The sequence below is a fragment of the Molothrus aeneus genome, chromosome 25 (assembly GCF_037042795.1).
Source record: "Molothrus aeneus isolate 106 chromosome 25, BPBGC_Maene_1.0, whole genome shotgun sequence".
Taxonomy (NCBI): Eukaryota; Metazoa; Chordata; class Aves; order Passeriformes; family Icteridae; genus Molothrus; species Molothrus aeneus.
The window spans coordinates 3213021-3235224 of NC_089670.1; the positions used below are offsets into that span (position 1 = coordinate 3213021).

A 22204-nucleotide genomic window follows, 5' to 3' on the forward strand; every position below is an offset into this window, starting at 1 on the left:
CATCCTCCAGGTTCAGTCTAGATCATGATAATTGCCAATTCCAGCTTCAGTTTTGCTCCAATCAGTAAAAAACTGCAGCACATCTTGAAGTTAAATCAATATCAGCTGAAAGCTGAGAATAATTTTTTAAAAATCCACAGAAGTAGCTGTCAGTCCTGGTGAGGAACAAATGGAGGCAGCATTAGCAGCTGCAGGAAGCACCAGCCATGCAAAGGACAGCAATTCTTAGTGATTTGCAAAGCTCATCACAAATTGTGCCAGGGACTGGTGAGGTGATTGCAAAGAGTGGTAGGAAAAGGAGAATCTGTTGCAGTCAGAAAATAGCTCCTTATTTCTCCTTATTTTGGTTTTGTTACCTGTGGAAGAATAACTTCTTCCAGGCAGGTTTTGTATTCTGATGGTGTTTGATGCCAGGTTAATGAAAAAACCACTATTTTAACTGGCAATAAAGCAATAAGTACCTTGGAGTGCAGGTGTTATTTGTGATTTTTCTGTGAGTGAGCACTGATATCACAAATGCACTGCCTTGCTGAGGCAGCTGTCACTGCAGCAGTGGTCACCTCACATTTCCTGCAGCACTGGAAGCATGGAGCAGTGCTGGGGAATTGTCCACAGAGCATTGTGAAACACTTCCATATTCAGAATTAGCCTCTGAGGCTTTCCCCTGCCATGAAAACTTGGTTATAAATGACCACGTGTCCTGTTTGTGCCTTTGTGTAATCCATGTGCAGCCCAATATTTCAAAAATTTGAGTTGATATTGGTCGAGAAAATATGCAGGAAAGTTGAAGGCAGAAAGCAGTGGAAAAATCAAAGAGTTCCTCCATGAAATTCAGGTAATGTAACAGATGAAATAAAACAAAATTCCAAAGTAACTGCAGGTTCAGCTGTGTGGTTCAGCAGTGAGGGTTCATTTCTTGGTTCCTAAGCTGTGTGTCAATGTCACAGATGCTCTGATGAAGCCTCTTCAAGGGCTGCTTTTGGAATAATTGAGCAGCAGAGGTTACCCTTGTGCTTATGCTTCAGTGTTTTACTCAATGTAAGGATGAATTCCTTCTTACCAGAATGCAAAACCCAGAACTTGGGCATCCATGTGATTTGACCAGAGCTCTGCTGGACATGGCACGTTTGGCAAGGTCAGGAAAAGCCAGACAGATGATGCTGAGGTTGTTAAAGGGGGTTGAAGCTGCAACACTTTGTTCTTAGTGAGAACTTTTCGTAGGAGTCCCATTCTGAGCCCTGGTGCAGCTGCTGTGACAGAGCAGAGCAGACCTGGCAGCACTGGCTGGGAGAGGCTCAGCCTGCAGGGGAGAGCTGGAAAATGTCCCTGGGGAGAGGAGATGGAGCCAAAAGGCCTTGGGGAGACTCATAATTGATGTGGAGAGAGCAAATATTCAGTTTACACTTGTAAATCCCCCCCAGGGCTGTCACACCTTCAGACAGAGTGGGAGCTGCTGATTTTGAGCAACCAACTGTGCTGGTAGGAGAGAAGCAGGCAGGGATTCTAAAAATCCAGCAGCTGATAGCTGAAAATGTTTGTGTACTTTGTGTATTTATTTCCTGTGCAGGAAATAAATAAGTTCATTCATTTTCTTTAAAAACTCTAATCTGGAGTATTACCAGGCCCTTCTGAATTCAAAGTAGAAGCAGCTACTTTTCTGAGAGTGTTGTTAATACTGCAAATTACAAACTGGCTGTAGGAGACCTTCACCATGTGAACCAGTAATTTTATTGATAACAGCAAGAAATTTCTGTCTAAATTAAGCTAAATATGGGACAAGTTTGTAATTAGGATTTGATACCCATTGCAGGTAGTTTTTTTGAGGTTATAGGGCCTAAATTTTTATTTTATTTCAAATTTAATTTATTTATTAAAATTAATTATATAATATTTAATAATATACATTATTATAATATATTTTAATAATATATATTATTAAAAATAAATTTATAAATTTATTTTTAATAAATAAATTAAATTTAATTAATTTATTAAAAATAAATTTATAAATTTATAAATTTAAAACATTCTTGAAATCAATTTGTTTTATTTATTTTTAATTTATTTAAAAATTTATTTATTTAACTTATTTTAAATTTAATTTTATTCTTCTGTGCTCGACATAAATGTAGCAAAATGGTTCAGAGAAGCTTGTGCCCTCTCTTCTGGGGTGCTTTCTTCACCCCAGATCAGGGCACTTGCAGAGTCAGTTCAGGTTCCTCTTGTGGGATTTGCTTAAAGCATTGAAATTCTCCCAATTTATCATTTTAAAATAAATAATTGAATTAGTTAAATAAATTTTATTGTGTGCTGGTAGAAAACATTATTACCAGTTTATTTGCCTAATGATGTGATGGAGTTTCTTGGACACTGTACATGAGAATGAATTGGAGATTAATCCTAAACAGATGCAGAGGATGAGAAGACAACTGTTGTGCATTTTCCCTGGCAGTGCTTCTGTCTGGCTGTCACTCAGCAGCTGAGATGCAATTTTTCCTTCTTTCCTGAGGAACATTTAGAGCTGATAAATGTTAGGCAGAGAGTGGAAGCTGTCAGTGCATGAGATGAAAGATCTGTGGTGCCAAATAAACTGTTCCTGCTTCCCTTTAACCAGGCAGAGGAGTTGCTTCACAGAATTCACAGAATTCCCAGAATCACTGGGTTGGAAGAGACCTCAAAGATCATTGAGTCCAACCCAGCCCCAACCCCTCAACCAAACCCTGGCCCCCAGTGCCACATCCAGGCTTTGTTAAACACACCCAGGGATGGGGACTCCACCACCTCCCCGGGCAGCCATTCCAGAACTTTATCACCCTTTCTGTAAAACACTTTTTCCTGATATCCAACCTGTGTTTCCCTTGGTGCAGCTCGAGGCTGTGTGCTCTGGTTGTGTCAGTGCTGCTGGAGAAAGAGCCCAGCCCCAGCTGAGCACAGGCACCTTTCAGGAGCTGTGAGAGTGATGAGGGCAGCCCTGAGTCTCCTTTTCTCCAGGCTGAGCACCCCCAGCTCCCTTCCTTCCCTCTGAGCAGCAGCTCAGTGTTCCCAGCCATGGGCAGTGGATGGGGCTGAGGCTCTTCCCATTCCCCCAGCCCTGCTTTGCTTCCCTTCCCTGGTGTCCAGGGAGGAGAGCAGGGGCACAGATGGGATGGGAATTAACATTCTCTACCCTCTTTTTGAACATTTGTACTGATAAAAATAATGTACAGTGGAAAGAGTGTGGTTTTGCTTCAAAAATATTGTAAAGGAAGGAAGTCTAAAAGAAATTCTTCCCCAGTGAGGAAAAAGCATCTTTGACTATATCCTTGTACAGTTACCCAGAGACCCCAGTTGATGCATATGGGAGCACACTGATATCATATATATCAAGACATATTTATTAAAGAAAGAACTTAAAAGACATTCAGTATAGCCAAAAAAATCAATTTAACTGGCTTAACACACTGAACTTTGTCTAGCTGTGAATTACTACTACTTCTAGTCAGAGATCAAACAAAACAGCTTGAAAGTCAGTTTAAGGCAAAGTTTTGGGTGAGCAGGTGAGGGACCAATAATAATGTACTTTAATGAAGTTGAAATATGGTTTAAAAGGGGAAAAAGCCTCATGACACAGGGATTCTGTATGGAATCCTTGAGGACAGCACTGTTCATTGCAACACTGGTGGGACAGGAGCACGTTGCCTTCATTTAGTTTTTCATCCAGAAAAGCAGGACAGCCAGGTGGGAATGAGCTGTGCCCACAAATGGATCTGTTCTCTCCGTGTCTGACTTCACCCATTACTGAGGGGCAGGCACAGAAGGGATGAAATTGCTATGAAAGCCTCTGAAGTGCACTCTGAGGATTAGATGTGAGCTGCAGCTGAACATGACAGGAACTCAGGGGTTAGTGGGGAACCCATAAAGCCAGTCCAGGTTTGTCCAGATCCCCCTGTGTGCTGCTCAGGAGGGTGCAGGCAAAGGAACTTCTGGATCTTTGGGGTCCCTTTTAGAAGACAAACCCAGTGATGTGCCTGGTGCCCATTTCAGCTGAGGAGGTGGGGTAAGGGCTGGAATAGCTCATGTTGTTGTTGTTGTGCAGACTTTGGGCAGGCTTCAGATTTTAAACAAACTCAATTGCGAACAGTGGGGGGAAAGCCTGAGCAGGAAAGCCACGTGCTGTTGGGGTGAGGGAGCTGTGCAGGTGAGAAATTTTGGCTTCCTCAGGAGAACTGGAGCAGTCCCATGGAGCTGTGTCAGTTCAGAGTTACCTGCTGGACATCAGGCATCAAACCTGTACATTCTCAGAAGAGTTTATTAATGTGGCAATGCAGAGGGCTCCATTCTGCTGTCCCATTGAGAGGGATGGCAGTGTGCTCTGCTGTCAGCATCAAAGTCACTGCATTTCCATCTCACCTGGTGCCACCTGAGGCCCAGAGTGTCCCCAGGCAGGGTAGTGATGGTCAAGGCTTGGGGCAGGCACAGCACTGAGCACTTGTATCTATAAAAGAACTGCCAAGCCCATGCATGGACGGAGTGGCTCTTTCTAAGGAGAGTGAATTTGTGCATGGCTGATGTGTGACTTTGTGACCTGATCAGAGCAGGCACAGAAAGTGATAGCAAACACTTGGTGCAATGCTGACATCTGCCACAGCTGCTTGGAAACCTGCTGAGGTTTTGTCACAAAGGCTTTTTGCCACCTCTTGGTCTAAAATCAGAGCCAGGACTAGAAGGGGAGCAGGGAGGAAATCAGTACAATTTGCTGACAGTCACTAGAGTTGCACTTTTTTGCTTTTAATTGAGGCAACTAAGAACTGGCTGCCGTGTTCTTGGCTTCCTCCTGCCTTCTATAAAGTAGCTTTGGTGGGATTCTGTGGCAGCAGCTCTCTGGCCACAAAGAGAAACACACAACTTTCCCAGGCATTGCCTGAGAAAGTCTGTTAGAGGATCAGAGAAAAGAAAGGGAAGCAATTGCAATCTTAACTTGCTGCACCTGTTGCTGTGAACATGGGGAATGTGTTATGGAGATTTGTTTCCCAAAGGGTGCTCTCTTAATTAGCCACTGGTGATTTGATTGGAAGACCAGTCAAGTCTACCTGTATCATAACTGTCTATAAAAGCAATGGGTTTCTTAATAGAGATAGAGATTGATCAGCCTTCTGTGAATCAATGCTAATTATTACCCACTGTGATGATAGGATTGCATGCCCAGCTTTGTGGCACCAAGGATTAATGTATGTTTGAAAGGGTTAAAAGCTGTCAGAGTGCAGTGTGAGCTCATAGCATGAAGGGTTAATGTATGTTTGAAAGGGTTAAAAGCTGTCAGAGTGCAGTGTGAGCTCATAGCATGAAGGGTTAATGTATATTTAAAGGGTTAAAAGCTGTCAGAGTGCAGTGTGAGCTCATAGCATGAAGGGTTAATGTATGTTTAAAGGGTTAAAAGCTGTCAGAGTGCATTGTGAGCTCATAGCATGAAGGGTTAATGTATATTTAAAGGGTTAAAAGCTGTCAGAGTGCAGTGTGAGCTCATAGCATGAAGGGTTAATGTATGTTTAAAGGGTTAAAAGCTGTCAGAGTGCAGTGTGAGCTCATAGCATGAATGGGTGATGTATGTTTAAAGGGTTAAAAGCTGTCAGAGGGCAGTGTGAGCTCGTTGCAGTTTGTCTGTGGTCACCTGTGGGCTCCCAGGTCACTGGAGAGCAGCAGAGCTGTGGAGGGAGAGCTGCAGCTGATGGCAGAGCTCCCCTGAAGGGTTAAACTCTTGTCCCTGCAGGCCGGGTGTCGTTTTTCACCTCGGGCTCGGAGAACCTGCACCGGGTGGAGAGGGTGAGCTGGGGCACTCGCTTTGCCATCACCATCTCCTTCAGCTGCGACCCCCAGCACGGCATCGGGGACCCCAGGGCCACAGGGCAGCCCTGAGGGACAGCAGCCTGCCAGGGCTCTTGGAACCTCAGCTGCAAGCAGAACTGCCCAGCTGTGGCAACAGCTGGCACACACTTGGATTTCACAGCTCCCTTTCCAGAAATATTGCAAATGGTGGCTCAAGGACCATCCTAAATTTGATGCACTCTGAAAATGGTTTGACTTCATGTGCCTAGGGGACAGACTGCAAAGAAGAGAGGATGGGCTCCACAAAAACGAGGGAATGGGCTCCACAAAGAAGCAAGAATGGGCTCCACAAAAAAGAGGGAATGGGCTCCACAAAGAAAAGAGGATGGGCTCCACAAAAACGAGGGAATGGGCTCCACAAAGAAGCAAGAATGGGCTCCACAAAAAAGAGGGAATGGGCTCCACAAAGAAGCAAGAATGGGCTCCACAAAAAAGAGGGAATGGGCTCCACAAAAAAGAGAGAATGGGCTCCACAAAAAAGAGGGAATGGGCTCCACAAAAAAAAAGAGAATTGGCTCCACAAAGAAGCAAGAATGGGCTCCACAAAAAAGAGGGAATGGGTCTCCACAAAAAAAAGAGAATGGGCTCCACAAAGAAGCAAGAATGGACTCCACAAAAAAGAGGGAATGAGCTCCACAAAGAAGCAAGAATGGGCTCCACAAAAAAGAGGGAATGGGTCTCCACAAAAAAGAGAGAATGGGCTCCACAAAGAAGAGAAAGTGGGCTCTTCATTTTAAAAATATTTTAAAAAAATCTTCAGTTTGAAACATACAAACAATCTTTTGGGCCATGCCTTGATGTGACCCCCCAGGCTGCTGTTACCTGTTCACTTCTTCAGTCTCTTCATTACTAAGGTGGTGTAGAAAGTCTGACCTCAGTGAATTGAGCCTCAGTTAATTGAGACCTGAGTTAATTGAATGTTCCTGTCTAGAACACACCCTCTGTTGAGAGGGATGGATTCTCTGAGTGTGGGATCAGTGGGGAATACCCTGGGCCTTGGAACTTTTTTTAAAATTTAATTGCTACCGATTCAATATTCAGGAAGTCTGTCAGTAGCTATTTTTTGATTTCTCTTTTCCAGTTTAGTATGAAGACTTTTTTTGTTAATCACAATCCTGAATATTAAAATGCAGGTTACTCCAAGAGGAGCTGTGTGCAAACACATGCATAATCCTGCCAAATACTTCAAGGTTTTTACTGCAGACAAAGATTTCTGTGGGTCAGGAGGTTGATAAATAAACGGTAGAAAAACCTAATTTTTTTTTCTCAATCAAATTCTGAAATAACCACATTGATCTGGTTTATTACCTGGGTGTATAATTTCTGGATGTATAATTTCTGTGAAACACTGAAAATCTGGGAATGTGCTTTGTTTTTGGTTTTTTTTATTTATTTTAATTTTATGCATACGGTTTAGAATTTTTTTGTGGAAATAATAAGTACTGGGGGGAATTACAGTGAAGATCAATATAAAGAGGAATAAGAGGACACTTGGACTTGTGAGGGCTCTCACTGGGCACACCAGCAAGATTAGTCCTCTGTAATTTCATTTCTTTGTTCTGAAACCTGAAAAAGTCTTCCTTGTCTGTACTAACCAGGGAGAATTGTTAAATTGGCTGGATGCTAGGAAATATTAAAGTCACTTGGGTTTCATATTGAAATACTTGTCTTAAAGCCGTTTTTTTCTAAGGAATTTGCATTACACCATATTTTAAGTCTGTGTGAAAGCAGACCAAGATCACCAGCATCTTCAGTGGATTGAGCTTGATTCAAATGTAGTTTTAAATGAGATTTAAATGTAGGGCAAAAGCCTGACATGAATGGCCCTGTGTTTGCTGGTTACTCCTGTGAGTGGCACTTCTGTCAAATCCTGCCCAACAAGATCATCTCAGCCCACGGGGGAAATCTCAGCTCCTCTCCTCTTGTATTTTCATCTTCTGAAGATCCTGTGTCCTGTAATAACTGCAGCCCATGGTGGGAGCTGGTGGATGTTCAGAAATAAAATCAAGCTGGTTTTTGTCTTTTGGAGTTTTTAAACCTCAGTAATCTGGGCAATATGGTGACCAAACCTGTGATTTGTTGGGGAATTTTGCACTGTGCATGGTAGGAGAGCTCTTCTTTGGAAAAAAGCCAAATATTTTGTATGTTTTAGTGCCACTGAGATTCTTCTATTTAGAGCTTCAATATTCAGACTACTAAAAGCAATGCCTAAATCTAGGGAGAATTTAAATGGCAAATGAGGAAATAAAGTGCAATATAAAAGTTTGTGAAGGTGGCCTCCAGCAGGAAGCAGTAATTGTAGAACGTTCCTGGGGCACAGTGGAATTTGAATTCACTGCTTAATAAGAACAAACTTGGTTGAATTTATTTTAGGCCACTTAAATACCCTGAATAACTTTTTATTAAGGGTCTCTCCAGGTGATGGCATGTAACTCTGAACTTGAAATATATTAATTTCTGTCCTCTTGGAGGCTCAGCTGCCTGTTGCTACTGGGAACTGCAGGGCTCTGATTTTTTAGAACTCTGACTGCTCCAAGGGCAGGATTTCTTCAAGTAATGAAGAAATAATTCAAGTGGCATCAATCTGATGCCAAACTGCTGCAGAGAAGTGCTCTCAGCTGAGCAGAGGTGATGCCAGAACGTGGCTGGGTGTGTCCCAGCTGTGTGAGGACCTTTCTGAAGAGTTAAAGTCAAGAAAGGTCAGAGCTTGTGCGCTGGGAATTGGGGCCCAATGCTGATGGTAAAATTACAGCTTTGCACCTGAAAGCAGACTCATTACAAGTGTCTGGGAATGCTGGGTTGGATTTGGGAATAAATTACTTGAAAGGAAAGGGAAAGGCTGCTGGTGTGAAAAGCCCCAGAGTAAAATAGAAAATGCAGCAGGAGAGCAAGCCAGATTGGACTCCCTACAGTGAGAGTGAGTGGAGCCTCCTGAGGACTTCTGGGAAGTTGTGCTACTTTTAAAACCATATTTCCATTCAAATGTTTCGTGGAATATCAGGAACTTCTGAAAAATTGACAGGTTTTGTGGTCACATTAGGTTTTTAGTGTACACCTACCTTTCAGTCCTGTAGCATGCATTCAATTTTAATTTTTTTGTCCCCTGTGATTCTGGGAACTCTAGGTGGGCTTCTTGGCATCTCTCATGGGTAACATTTTTATTGTGTAAGCAGTTATGGAATCATTGTGGCTCTGAATTCCTTGTAAATCAACTGAAGGTTTAGGAAGATACATTTCTGTTGAGATTTTCCTGAATGTGTATAATCCACCTGAAATATTCTGCACCAGCCATGGTGGGTGAATTCCTGTATAATCCACCTGAAATATTCTGCACCAACCATGGTGGGTGAATTCCTGTATAATCCACCTGAAATATTCTGCACTCCATCTCAATTTCAAGTCCAGAAATGTTTACAAGGATATCAAATTCACAGAAAGATTTTAATTTGGAATTTTAGCATAAATTCAACTTCATGTCTTATTTTTAAGGTCAAAAGCTGTGTGCTTTAGGAGGTTGTAGCACCTGATAATAGCACATTGAAATAAATTAGCTGAAAAGGCATTGAAGATCACTGTGACTAAGGAAATCTGGTTTTGTTTCTTCAATTGCATTTCTTGGTATTGAATTGCTCCCTCGCAGCTCTCCTTTCCCCATTAAAAGAAGATTATTTTGTTTTTAAAGAGCTCCTGGTGTTCCTTCTCCATCCAAATATCCTTGCACAGTGTTTGCAGGGGATTTGCTTCTCTAAGCTGCCCATGGAGACCTCTGTGCAATATTTTTGTCTTGTCTAAATTCTAAATTCTAAAACCAGGAAATGCTGCTGGAGGTCAGGGCTCTTTGAGTGGGGAAGAATAAATACAACGAATCTACCTTCTCCAAGTGAAAAAAAAAAAGTAGAATAAAAATCAATTAAATGAGAAGAAATTAAAAATAAAATAAATAAAATGAAATAAAATGAAATAAAATAAAATAAAGTAAAATCCCAGCTCCCTTTTCTGAGTCTTTTGTGGAATTCCAAGCACACATTGCAGGAGCAGCAGAAGAGTTATTTCCTCTCTGAACCCCAGGTGGCTCTGGCACACACGGATTGTCCCAGCCTGGGAAATGCAGCCGAGGCATCTCCTGGAGGGTGGGAATCCTCAGCTGAGTGCCCCCTGCTCCGGGGCAGCACCCTGGGAGCTGCAGCTCTGCCTTGCTCGGGGCCTTGGGAGCACCCTCAGGAAGCTGAAAGTTCATTTTACATCCTTGGCTGAGCCCTGCTTTCAGCTCTCTCCTCCTGATTCTTAATTTATCCCCCAAAATAAAAAAGTGTGGCCATTTTTTATCTTCTGTGAGTGCTGCTGGCTTTGTATAGCTAAAAAACTGAAATTTTCCAGGGTGGGCTGTGCAAAAGAAATAAATAAATGTCTGATTTCCCAAGTACACATCTTTTGAGTGTGTCCATCATCTCCCCTCAAATCACTCATTTCACCTCCCACTTCTGTCCCAAGTAGAGCTCAGGGCATTATTTATTCACTGACTGGCTTGCTAGCACTGCAGAGCAGCTGTTTTTTTCCTCTTTTCCTTTTAGCTAACATGAGGTATTAATTGTAAAATTAATTTTTACAATTAATTAATCGTAAAAATTGTAAATTTTTATTATTTTCTATTTATTAATAGAAATCCTATATTTATTAATAGGAATTTCATTAATTTTTATTCGTATTTATTGTATTTAATATTACATAGTATTTCTATTAAATATAAGTATGATTAATTAGTATTTAATAGTATTGAGAGCATTAATAGTATTAATAGTATTTTTATTAACAAATAATTATTAAATTGTATTACATTAAATAGTATTTAATAGTATTAAATATTATATGACTATTAGATATTAATATTTATATTTAATAGATATTAGTATTGAATATTACTATTAAAGAGTACATCAATTAGATGTACTATCTAATTCAATTAAATTTTATTAATATTAATTTAATGAATCTCTAATTAATCTTTATTAGAATTATTTCTAACTCCATTTCTGGAGATTTTTCATTCCTCAGCATTTGTTTTATTCCCAAATACTTCTGTTTTTCTTCTAGCAGAGGCATTTTCCATGTTTAGCCCAATTATTTCAGAAATGTTTCTTTCCATCTTGCCTGTTTTCCTGTAAAGATGAAATAAGGACAAGGTGAGCATTATTGAGCATTCTTGTGTTTCCTGGTACCTCCTGGACAACAAGGAGGGAATTTTGGAACAGAGACCAGGGTGAGTCAGACCTTGGGACCACAAGAGATGCTTTGCTTGAATAATTCTTACTCTGGAATCAATAAAGCAGCCTGGAAGTACCATCTGCTTTATTTTTGTAGTATTGAGATGCATCTAATTAAAAATATCTTGGTTTGCTGCTGAATAATGCTGAGGCTGCCCAAGGAACCCATGGTGGGGTGAATCCATGAGCTGCCAGGTCAGGCTGATGGTTCAGAATGAGCTGCACTGAAACCTTCCCCTCTCTGAAGGAAATATTCTATTTATAGGGAGAAGCTGAGATTTGTGGAGTGTTCATTGTTCATCTTCCATGTTCCTGGGAATTTCTTGGATTAGTCCTCCAGTGTCCAAAAAAATCTCATTTTAGACACGGACACCCTTCCTGTTCTTTTATTAACAAACCACAGCAGCCCCTCCACCCCCCAAAAAAGCACCAGCTGAGTTCCTGAGCCACAATTTTCCTGTTCAGACACCTTGAGGATTTGTCTCTTTCTTGTTCCTCAGTTTATACAATTCATTTAAGCTGTTTGTGTAGATGCCTGGACACTTTGCTGCTGACTCCACAGAAAAAAAAAAAAAATAAAATCTTGCTGTTTTCTTTTGAGAGAGCTTTTCCCTGCCAGGGGAAGGTCTCTGGGTGGATTCCTACCTTGGAGGTGACCTCTCAGCATATGAACTTGCCAGCCAGACCATTAAATCTTGTGGGAATAAACAGAGGCAGCTCCTAATGGAGTCATTCTGCATGTCTTGGCTCAGGGTGGTGGCTTCTTCCATCCCCTCTAGCAGGGAATTGTGTTTATTTCTGATTTATGTTCCTGAAAAGCAGACGTGTTCTGGGAGTCCTCCCTGCATAATGGGCTTTTAATTGTGCTTCACTGAATAACCTTGGAAGAAGAAGCTTTTACCAGGTGATTCAAGACTTAAAAAGCTGCTCTGAAAGAAGACAAACCCTGAGCCCATTTAGTCCCCACATTTCCCAACACAAAAGAAATGAGAGAAGTGATCTTGGATTATTTCTACTTTGCTACAGGCCATAAATGTGTGTTTTCTTGGTTTCTTTATACTAAAGGAAAATAGGAATTAATTTGAGAGTCATTCCTTTCCACAGGGATGATAAACATGATCAAAATAAACTTTGACTAGTAGGGAAAAAGCAATTTTACAGAAGCCAGCCAAGCAGGGGGGAAGATAAATTTCAGATGATGTTGGAAGGTAAATTTCAGATTATGTTAGGCAGAGAGCAGCTACAGGAGATTTCTCCCACACTGACGTGGCTGTGTCACTCGGAACTGACATTTTCTCCTCCTCCTCCTCACTCTGCTCTATTGTTTCATTAGATCAGACAGCTGGAAACTGAGAGCTTTCAGGCAGCAAAACCCTCCCTGTTCAAACCTTTTACAAAATTTTCAATAGCACCTCTTGATAACCACTCGTTTCAGGTATTTATCCTGTCCATCCTCTGCTTGAATGAATAATGAGCAGTGAATATGCTAAAATAAGTTAAGTGATGCTGCATCCACATATTTATTATGCTTTCTTCTGCATTTATCAAATGGGCATTTTTTAAGTGATGGTGTCCTCCACACATAGCTTGTGTCTGTTGCACCTTTTCTGGAACTGGACAGAATTTGGACCTGTAAATGAGAAACAATCCAAGAAGAAATTTAAACTGAATTAATAAATATACAGAAGTGTACAGAAAGTTTCCCTTTGGGACAAAAAAAAAAAAAAAAGGTTTGAAAATTTGTGGGTTTTACAAAATTTTCACTAGCACCTCCTGATAACCACTTGTTTCAGGTATTTATACTGTCCATCCTCTGCTTGAATGAATAATGAGCAGTGAATATGCTAAAATAAGTTAAGTGATGCTGCATCCACCTATTTAAAAAATGATGGATTATGCTTTCTTCTGCATTTATTTTGTGTATCAAATGGGCATTTTTTAAGTGATGGTGTCCTCCACACATAGCTTGTGTCTGTTGCACCTTTTCTGGAACTGGACAGAATTTAGACCTGTAAATAAGAAACAATCCAAGAACTGAATTAATAAATATACAGAAGTGTACAGAAAGTTTTCCTTTGGGACAAAAAAAAAAAAGGTTTGAAAATTTGTGGGTTTTACAAAATTTTCACTAGCACCTCCTGATAACCACTTGTTTCAGGTATTTATCCTGTCCATCCTCTGCTTGGATTAATAATGAGCAGTGAATATGCTAAAATAAGTTAAGTGATGCTGCATCCCCCTATTTAAAAAATGATGGATTATGCTTTCTTCTGCATTAATTTTGTGTATCAAATGGGCATTTTTTAAGTGATGGTGTCCTCCACACATAGCTTGTGTCTGTTGCACCTTTTCTGGAACTGGACAGAATTTAGACCTGTAAATAAGAAACAATCCAAGAACTGAATTAATAAATATACAGAAGTGTACAGAAAGTTTTCCTTTGGGACAAAAAAAAAAAAGGTTTGAAAATTTGTGGGTTTTACAAAATTTTCACTAGCACCTCCTGATAACCACTTGTTTCAGGTATTTATCCTGTCCATCCTCTGCTTGGATTAATAATGAGCAGTGAATATGCTAAAATAAGTTAAGTGATGCTGCATCCCCCTATTTAAAAAATGATGGATTATGCTTTCTTCTGCATTAATTTTGTGTATCAAATGGGCATTTTTTAAGTGATGGTGTCCTCCACACATAGCTTGTGTCTGTTGCACCTTTTCTGGAACTGGACAGAATTTAGACCTGTAAATAAGAAACAATCCAAGAACTGAATTAATAAATATACAGAAGTGTACAGAAAGTTTCCCTTTGGGACAAAAAAAAAAGGTTTGAAAATTTTGTGGATTTTGGAGCTGTAAGAAAAAAAAAAAAACAGAAAAAAATTTATTTATTAATCTTTTAGTGGGGCTGTAGGGAATCTGCACCTGCTCCTCAGTACCTGGAAACCCAGTCCTCCCCCTGCCCCTTTTCCCTTTGTAGGGACACATTTTGATGGAGATCTTGATCCCTTTAGACCACGAGCAGGACAAATCTCCTCGCTCTGCCTCAGCAGCAGCACAAGACTCTGGATTCCTCAGGAATGCTGTGCCCTCCTGGAGCAGTGCTCAGCTGCCAGCAACTCGAGACCTCTTGACTTTGTTTTTTTTAATGCCTTTAGCACCTCCAGATGGGTGTGAGTCAGTGAATTCCAGTGCTGCAAAAATTATCACCTTCAATGCAAGTTAAACACGTTTTGACTCTGTTGCTAATTTTTCTATTTAAGGGTTTGGAGCAGACTGCTAAAACTTGTCCTCTTCCTAATCATTCTTCTTAAATGAAATACTTCAGCCATAAAGCATGCACAAAAGGGCAGTAATCAAAAACCTTTCCATAGCTGAGTTGTACAGGAAGATATTTCTGAGATGTTCAGGTCTAAATGAATGATTCTGTCCTCTGGTCAGGCCAGGTTTGTGATTTGCAGGATCTGGGCAAGGCAGAAATGAAGATGTTTGATGGCCCAGCTGCCCTGGAGTGGGAGGTGTAACAATTCTGTAATTGTGGTGCACTGATAAAGGTTTCTGTGTTAAATTTACAAACACCACAGGGTCATTAGGAACTGCCACGGCCTCTTGTTAGACAGAACAAAAAAAAACCCAGAAATCTTTGAACCTTAAAGCCTTGTTTATAATGAATGAAACTGAGGGAATGAGTCAGTGGATCAATTAGCTTGAAAAGCAGATATCAGGGTTAGTGAGCCCTGGTTTTATTCCCCTCTGGCTGGGGATGGATGTGGGGCTGGGAGAAGGCTCAGTCACTCCTGCTCTAGACATCCACAGCTTCCTCCCAGGAGCTGCTGAGGGCTTGTTTGTCCTGCAGAGGAGACACAGGATATTCCAAATCTTTTAAATTAATAAGATTTCAGTTCACTAATAGCAGCACCTGCTTGCTGAGTGCGTTCTGAGCAGTCCAGCTGCACCAGGCTGTATCACTCAGATACAGACATGGATTTTCCACTGGTGTCCATGGCCCTGCAAGGGGAGGACAGCACATCTGAGCCAGCTTTAGTCATGGAGCATGCCAGGGGTTCATGTTTGCATCAGTGTGACAAGTAAAATCTGTCTCTAAATTAACAGCCCTGAAACTGAAAAATTATTATTTTGTTGGGAAGAACACAGGTGTGGAAAGAATGCTTGGCTTAATGAGCTTATCTAATCCCAGTCTCCTTCATAAGTGTGAGCCTGACTGCAAATACTGGAGCTCTTTTTAGAGATAATAGCCAAAAATGCTTCCTAACCACAGGAGGATTTACCATTCCTAAACAGCTAAAAAGCTGAAACGAATCAGAAATATGAAAACTCCATAAAAATGAACATTTTGCAACATGGGTGTTTTGGAGCTGGGAGCTCCCTTTGGGCTGGAGCCAGTCCTTGGCAAGAATTTGTGCAACAGCCCCAGGTGCCACAAACCCTCCGTATTTCTACAAAATAACTTTCAGATTGTTATAATCTTGAGGTTTTTCTGGGCTTTCTCCCCCTGAGAGCAGGGGAAGGCTCCTGCCAGGGAGGTGCCACCCCTGCAGCCCCGCCGTGTCCCCTGGGAGCTCCCTGGGTCTCAGCCCTGTCTCCTCCTGGAGACAGCTTCTCTAAACACCGGGGGTGCTGTTTATCCTCAGGGCCTGGGCTCCATCAGTTTGTCCAGTTTATGTTGGGGAGAGACAATGAAACCGCTGCTTGCAGGAATTCTGACTGCACCCACCCCAGACAAGGAGACCCCGGTGTCCCCCAGCCCCGGGTGGGTGGTGGGGACCACCCCAGGGGGAGAGTTGGGCTTTGCTGGGGCTGGAGGGTTTGCTCTGGCTCTCAGCAGCCGGGATGGATGGGGAGGACACACCTGGACGCTGCAAGGAGGTGGTGGTGGAAGGAAAGCCCCCGTGGGGGGGTTGGGAGGGGATTTTTGGGCTCCTTGTGGGACTCGGTGCAGGTGAGGGGAAGGGTGGGAGCTCCTGCTGCTGAGGAGGGGCTGGGAAGGAGCAGATGCTAAATCTGGGTGACACTGAGTGCTGCATGGCAATGTGTGTGACATCCCAAAGGACAGGGATTGAAAGAAATCACAGGGATGCACAGCATGGGGAAAGAGAAAAGGAGCTGCTGTTCCGGGGACTGCAGCAGAGGGTGGGATCCCTTCACAAGCAGAGTCTGAAATGGCTCTTTAGGGACATTTCACCCCATACTGAGGGTTGAGATCAGCCTGCAGCCCTTCTCCAGCCATCCTCTGCTGCCAGGACTCTGGAGCTGCTGCCTTTCTGTAGCTTCTCGGGTAAAGAAAGGAGGCTGGAGGGAAAGCAGTGCCCTGGAGTGCCATGGGGAGGTGCTTTGGGACACTTAGCAGGGAGAAAGGATCCTGACAGCGTTGCTGCCATCCTCTTGCCAGCACAGCAGCTCCAAAATCCAGCAGAAAGCCGAGGGGGAACAGAGGCAGTGTGTGGAGATGGCCAGTGGGAAGTCCCTTGCCAGCTGCTTTATTGAGGTGCTGTTTTGTGGTGGTGTTTGTGGGTTTTCAGCATGAGGGAAGAGATGAGAATCTTGACTCCATGTTTCAGAAGGCTGATTTATTATTTTATTATATATTATCTTAAAAGAAAATTATATACTAAAACTATGCTAAAAGAACAGAAGAAAGGATTTCATCAGAAGGCTTGAAAGGAATGGAATGCAATGATAATAAAATTTTGTGACTGGACAGAGAGTCCAAGCCAGCTGGGCTGTGATTGACCATTAATTAAAAACAACCACATGAGCCCAATCCCAGATGCACCTGTTGCATTCCACAGCAGCAGATAACCATTGGTTACATTTCATTTCTGAGGCTTCTCAGCTTCTCAGGAGAAAAATCCTAGCAAAGTATTTTTCAGAAAATATGTCTGTGACACTGTTTGTTTTGCTAAAGCAGCTGCTTCTGCCTTATTAATTTAGAAGACATTACTGCCTGAAAAGATTAATTCTAGCTCATACTTTACCTTGATTCTTTTTCCTTTGGGGCAATGAGAGAATATCCCATAACACTTCTCTACCTGAAATCACAGGATCTCTTGGAGATCTGCCTTAAGCCTTGTCCTCTTGGAAAAAAAAAAAAAAAGGGATATTTAAAATAATGTAGAGCCCACCAGGAGCTTCATCTTCTCAGCAGCCCAGACTCAGAATGAGTGAGTTCTGTTAATTTAGAGCATTTTGACAAAATATTCACTTGAGGAGCCAGTGGAGTTCTCCAGGAGTTATCATCACATAATTTGTCCTGCTTGTGTGAGAGCTACAACTCTGGACAGGTTTGGATTCCATTTCATTTCATTCACCAGTTTTGTAACCATGCGTAACAGCAGAGCTGACTTGGCTCTGCACTGCTGCAAGGAGGCTGTCAAGGTTGTCAGGTTTTAAAACCAACCTGCTTTGATGACTCTTGTGTTCTGCAGCATTTACCTTACAGAGTTTGCCCTGAAAAACCTGTTTAAAAACGACTTTCCCTTTTTTTTTGCAGCATTTGAACTGAAAGCAAGTAGAAGAAGTTCAAGGATGCCTTTGCAAAAGACTGGTGTGTTGCCGGAGATACAAGATCTGGCTTGTTCTAATGTGTTCTCTCTTGCAGAAAAATAAATTTACTTTGTTCTGAAGTGTGTTGGGAAGGCTGAGGTTCAGAACAAACTCTTCCTTCCTTCCTAAAGGATTGGAGGAGCCACAACCTCTTGGAGGTTTTGAGCATTTGTCACTTTGGAAGTGCAAAGGAGATAAATCTGCCTGTGGTCAGTGAGGTGATGCAGCACTGCCTTCCTCAGGCTCCTCTCAGCCTGCAGCCATTTCTCTGTGCTCTCACCAATGAGGAATTCAGGGTGACACATCAAGGATTTCACCTCTGTGTTTTGCAGGGAGCGTGGCTGTCCAAGCCCTTCTCCCCACACCTGAAACAGTGAACACAAGAACTGGAACTGGGGGATGCAAACACCTTCCCCATACCATGAAGTTACAGATTTAAAGATTTTTCTTTAAATTTTTTTCTTTATAAAAGTTTTATTGGACTAAACCCAAAACTTGTTGTGTTTTTTTTCCTTTTTTTCTGCATAACAGAGATAGATACCAAATACCCCTGAGCACACAATGCTCAGGAGGGAAAATATTCTCCTATATGGATGGAGGTAAAAGCCCAAGTGATGCTCCAGCCCTGTCCCCATCCCCCCACTGTGGTCTCTCCCCACTTAAATGAGATCTGCAAGGAGTTTTAACACTGGGCACCACAGGATGTGGAGCTTCACTTTCTCATCTGGCCTAAAAGAAGCTGCTGCAAGGATTGAAGCAATGCTTTGAATTTTGAGGGACATCTTCCATAAGAAACTCTCCTTTGTATTAAAAAAGCCCAACACATGAAAGCAGCCAAACAGAGTTAGTTGGTTGTTATTTCCTCTGCTTATGTTGTTGGGAATTAATTGTGCTGTGCCTCAGGCAGGCAGAGGTTCCTCGACAGATTTCATCATTCTAAAAGGATGCCAACAGCAAAATGACAGGGAGGTTCTGCTGTGTTTAGCAGCCAGTAATGAGTGTTGGGATAATTCTGTCTGTGCAGCCTCCTCTGCATGGGTAACGTGTCCTTACCTCCACTGATCCCAGCCCACAATGTGGGGATGAGGATCCCAGCAGGAAAAGGAGAGATTTTGCTTCCCTGCCCATCTCCTCCTGTTGTCTCTCCCCAAGGCAGGGCTTTAAGGAGGGTGCTGGGGTGTGGCAGTCACGTTCCCTGACCATGATCCCTTCACCCAGGGTTTTCCTCCTGGGAAGCTGAAAGGCAGCGAGAGAGGCCTCAGAAAAAAAATGAAAACAATTCTGATCTCATTTGCTTCTCCTGTGTTGTGCTCATGTGGAATGTGTTTGGAGATTGTTTACCCACAGGTGATTGTTCCATTGGACTCTTCTGTGAGTTGTTTTCACTCTTTGGCCAATCAGGGCCAAGCTGTGCCAAGATTCTGGGAAGAGTCACAAGTTTTCATTATTATATTTTAGTATATCTTATGCTAAAAAGATATACTCTATCTTTATACTTATAAAAGTATCTTTTGTGTATTCTTTGGTATAGGATAGTACATAGTGTTTACTTGGAATGTGTTTGGAGATTGTTTACCCACAGGTGATTGTTCCATTGGATTCTGCTGTGAGTTGTTTTTACTCTTTGGCCAATCAGGGCCAAGCTGTGTTGGGACTCTGAAGAAGGTCACAAGTTTTCATGATTGTCTCTTTAGCATTCTGTAAGTATCCTTTCTGTATTCTTTAGTACAGCACAGTATTCTTTAATATAATACAGTATCATAAAGTAATAAATTAGCCGGATAAGATGGAGTCAGATGCATCATTCCTTCCTTCATTGGTGGCCCTGCATTTATGATCCTGGTGCACTGAAATGCACCATTATGATATTGGTGCACTGAAGTGCTGATGTTTGTATGAGGAGGTTCATTCCAGCCAGGGCAGGGGTGAAGGAGCATCTTCAGTGCCCACTGCCACAAATCAAAGGCAGAGAGGTTCTGGTCCACACATTTCTTCTGTCTGACCATGAATAACTACCCTGAACCCCAAGTTACCCCTACAAGGAGATCTTTTCCCCTCCACACACAGCACCTCTCATCCAACCACCTCAAAACCTGTCACACACAACAATGACACCATAAAATGTGACCTTAAAATTTCCACAGACACTGGAAAGAGCATTGCTATTTTCTAGGCAATGAAGAGCAGCACAAGTGACCCCCCTGAGGTCATTTCCTAGCAGGATCCAGGGCTCTGAGCTGCCCTGTTGCAGTGAATCCCTGTGCTCAGCTCCAGCACTGTGGAGTGCTCCAACACCAAACCCTGGGAAATCCCTCCTGGTTTTCATTCCCTGTCTTGTTCTAAGCCTGCCTGAGCTATCAGCACCACCAGAGCTTTTGGGGAAGGAGCCTCTGAGCCCCCAGCAGCAGCTGAGGTGAAGGAAGGTAAATAAATGTATTTGGCTGCAGGGTATGGGGCAGGCAGGGGCTGCAGACTCCTCAAATGTTCCTGCTACCACCCCTTAACCTGGCCACTGCCAGGGCAGGAAGCTGCTTTCAAAATGTGGAGCTCCAGCTGATTTTACAATAAAGCCATTTCTGTAAAACATTGCCTTCTATGGTGTTAAATGAAAGAAAAACCCCATTTGTTACAAAGAAAAAGGAGAAATTTGATTTAAACCTGTGGGATGACTGGGATTTTGAGCAGTGCAATGCTGGGGGATGCTGCCAGCCAGGGAGAGGCTGTGGGAGCCTGGCACAGGAACTGCTGCTGCTGCCTCTTTGGGTTCAAGTGTCCCCTCTGCAGGTGTCAGGGGTGCTGTTCTGTCTCCCCTTTTACATTAGAGTTAATTTACCTGCTCCATTCTTGCAGATTTTGGAAGGATAGGCTCAGTGTACCCAAGAATAATTACTCTGTAGTGCCTTTCCCTGAGAGGCTTCTTGCAAGAGGCAGCCTTGTGCTTCTCAAATGTCAGGCTGATATTTAAAAGAATAACAGAGGTAGAAGGCTGTGAGTTTGATGGACATCCCTGGCTTGCAGGAGCACACAATGAAGTGTCTCTGACAGGCTGTGTGTTTGGACACACCACGTTTAGCTTCAGGAATCTCCCTTGCTTTGTTTGGATGGAATCATGTTTGGTTCTAGTTAAGAATTCAGGAGCTGAATTCAAGATCCCAACAGGAATGCACAAGGAAGGACTAACAGAACCTCAGAGAGAGATTGGCCAAAACAAGCTGGAACAAACTTGGCAGATTTTACTCCTCCAGTGTTAGCATGGCTTTGGTTTTAGAGCTGCTGCCTCTGCCAAGCATGGCTGATACTGCTGGTAGTTTGATTGTTATTTACTTATTTACTGCTTATTTATTATTTATTTACTATTTATTTACTACTTTCCTTCCAGATATCTCGATGGAGGGGGTCTGGGTGGGATCTTCCACAGTATTGAAGTTCAGCCTTTTTTAATAAATGTTTAATGCCTGCTTTTTAACTCTTTACCCCATCTCTGACAGTAGAAAGATTTCTAGTGCTCACCAAAATGTTTCATTGAAGACTTCTACAGAATTCATTTCTCCCTTTCCTCTTTTAATTCTCCCTTTCTTGGGTGGGTGACCAAAGTAAAATGATGCAGCAGTTTTGCTTTGGTAAATTCCATTGGGAGCATTTTCTTTGGGCTCCAGTTGTGACCACAGATCACAAAGCTCAGTTTTGACCATTCACATTTGTTAAACTGAAATTAGTTTCCCCCAAAAGTGATATATGCCAAACCAGCAACTCAGTGTGGGCAGAAAGCTGCATTCCTGAGCTGAAATATTAACGATTAAAAATAAATATATTTGATATAATTTTGATAGGCCTCCCATTTAAGACTTTAGTATACCTATATTTAGTATAATATTAATATATTAATGTTTCCCAGTTATCATTAATATATCAATATTTTAATAATAATAATATCCATTTTATTATTATATTAATAGTAGTACATTCTACTAATATTATGTTACATTATAATATTATATAGTTGTGACTTATATTATATTATATTATATATATAATATATTATATATTATATTATAAGTTGTAATTATATTTTTTGTATTTATATATTATATATATTGTAATTATAGTAATTATATTATATTATATTATATTATATTATATTATATTATATTATATTATATTATATTATATTATATTATATTATATTATATTATATTGACCTATATTGTATTAGTATTATTTTTATAATATTAATATATTAATTTTTCTGGGGAGTCTGACAGAAGCTTGTTGCATCCCACAGGTTTGGCTGGGAGGAGTTTCTCCCTCTGCCTTCACAAAGCTCAGCCTGAGCCATCCAACCCCTCCCAACACTTTGCCATCCTTTCTCCTGCTGTGCTTTAGACACATTCCCAAACAAGGGCAAAAAACTTGTATAATGCTAATAACAATAACTTTACAAGCTACTTACACCCTGCAAAGCTGTGGCTACTGTTTTGAAGACAAAGCAATTTATTTCTCATAAATCACAGTCATTAACTC

At 41.7% G+C, this 22204-nt stretch overlaps 1 protein-coding gene across 3 annotated transcripts in view; it reads left to right on the forward strand.

The window, feature by feature from the left end:
• Window positions 1–19474, forward strand: part of OGFOD3 (2-oxoglutarate and iron dependent oxygenase domain containing 3) — a 48508-nt gene extending 29034 nt beyond the window's left edge. The window contains exon 9 of one of the 3 annotated variants that reach the window (XM_066565620.1): window positions 18016–19474. In XM_066565620.1, the coding sequence (XP_066421717.1) occupies window positions 18016–18122 (107 nt within the window). In that variant the 3' untranslated portion in view covers window positions 18123–19474. Of the gene's footprint in view, window positions 1–5746; window positions 7887–17630 lie in introns of those variants that run through there. The other 2 variants (XM_066565619.1, XM_066565618.1) reach the window with 2 other exon arrangements.
• The last annotated feature ends 2730 nt before the right edge of the window (window positions 19475–22204 follow it).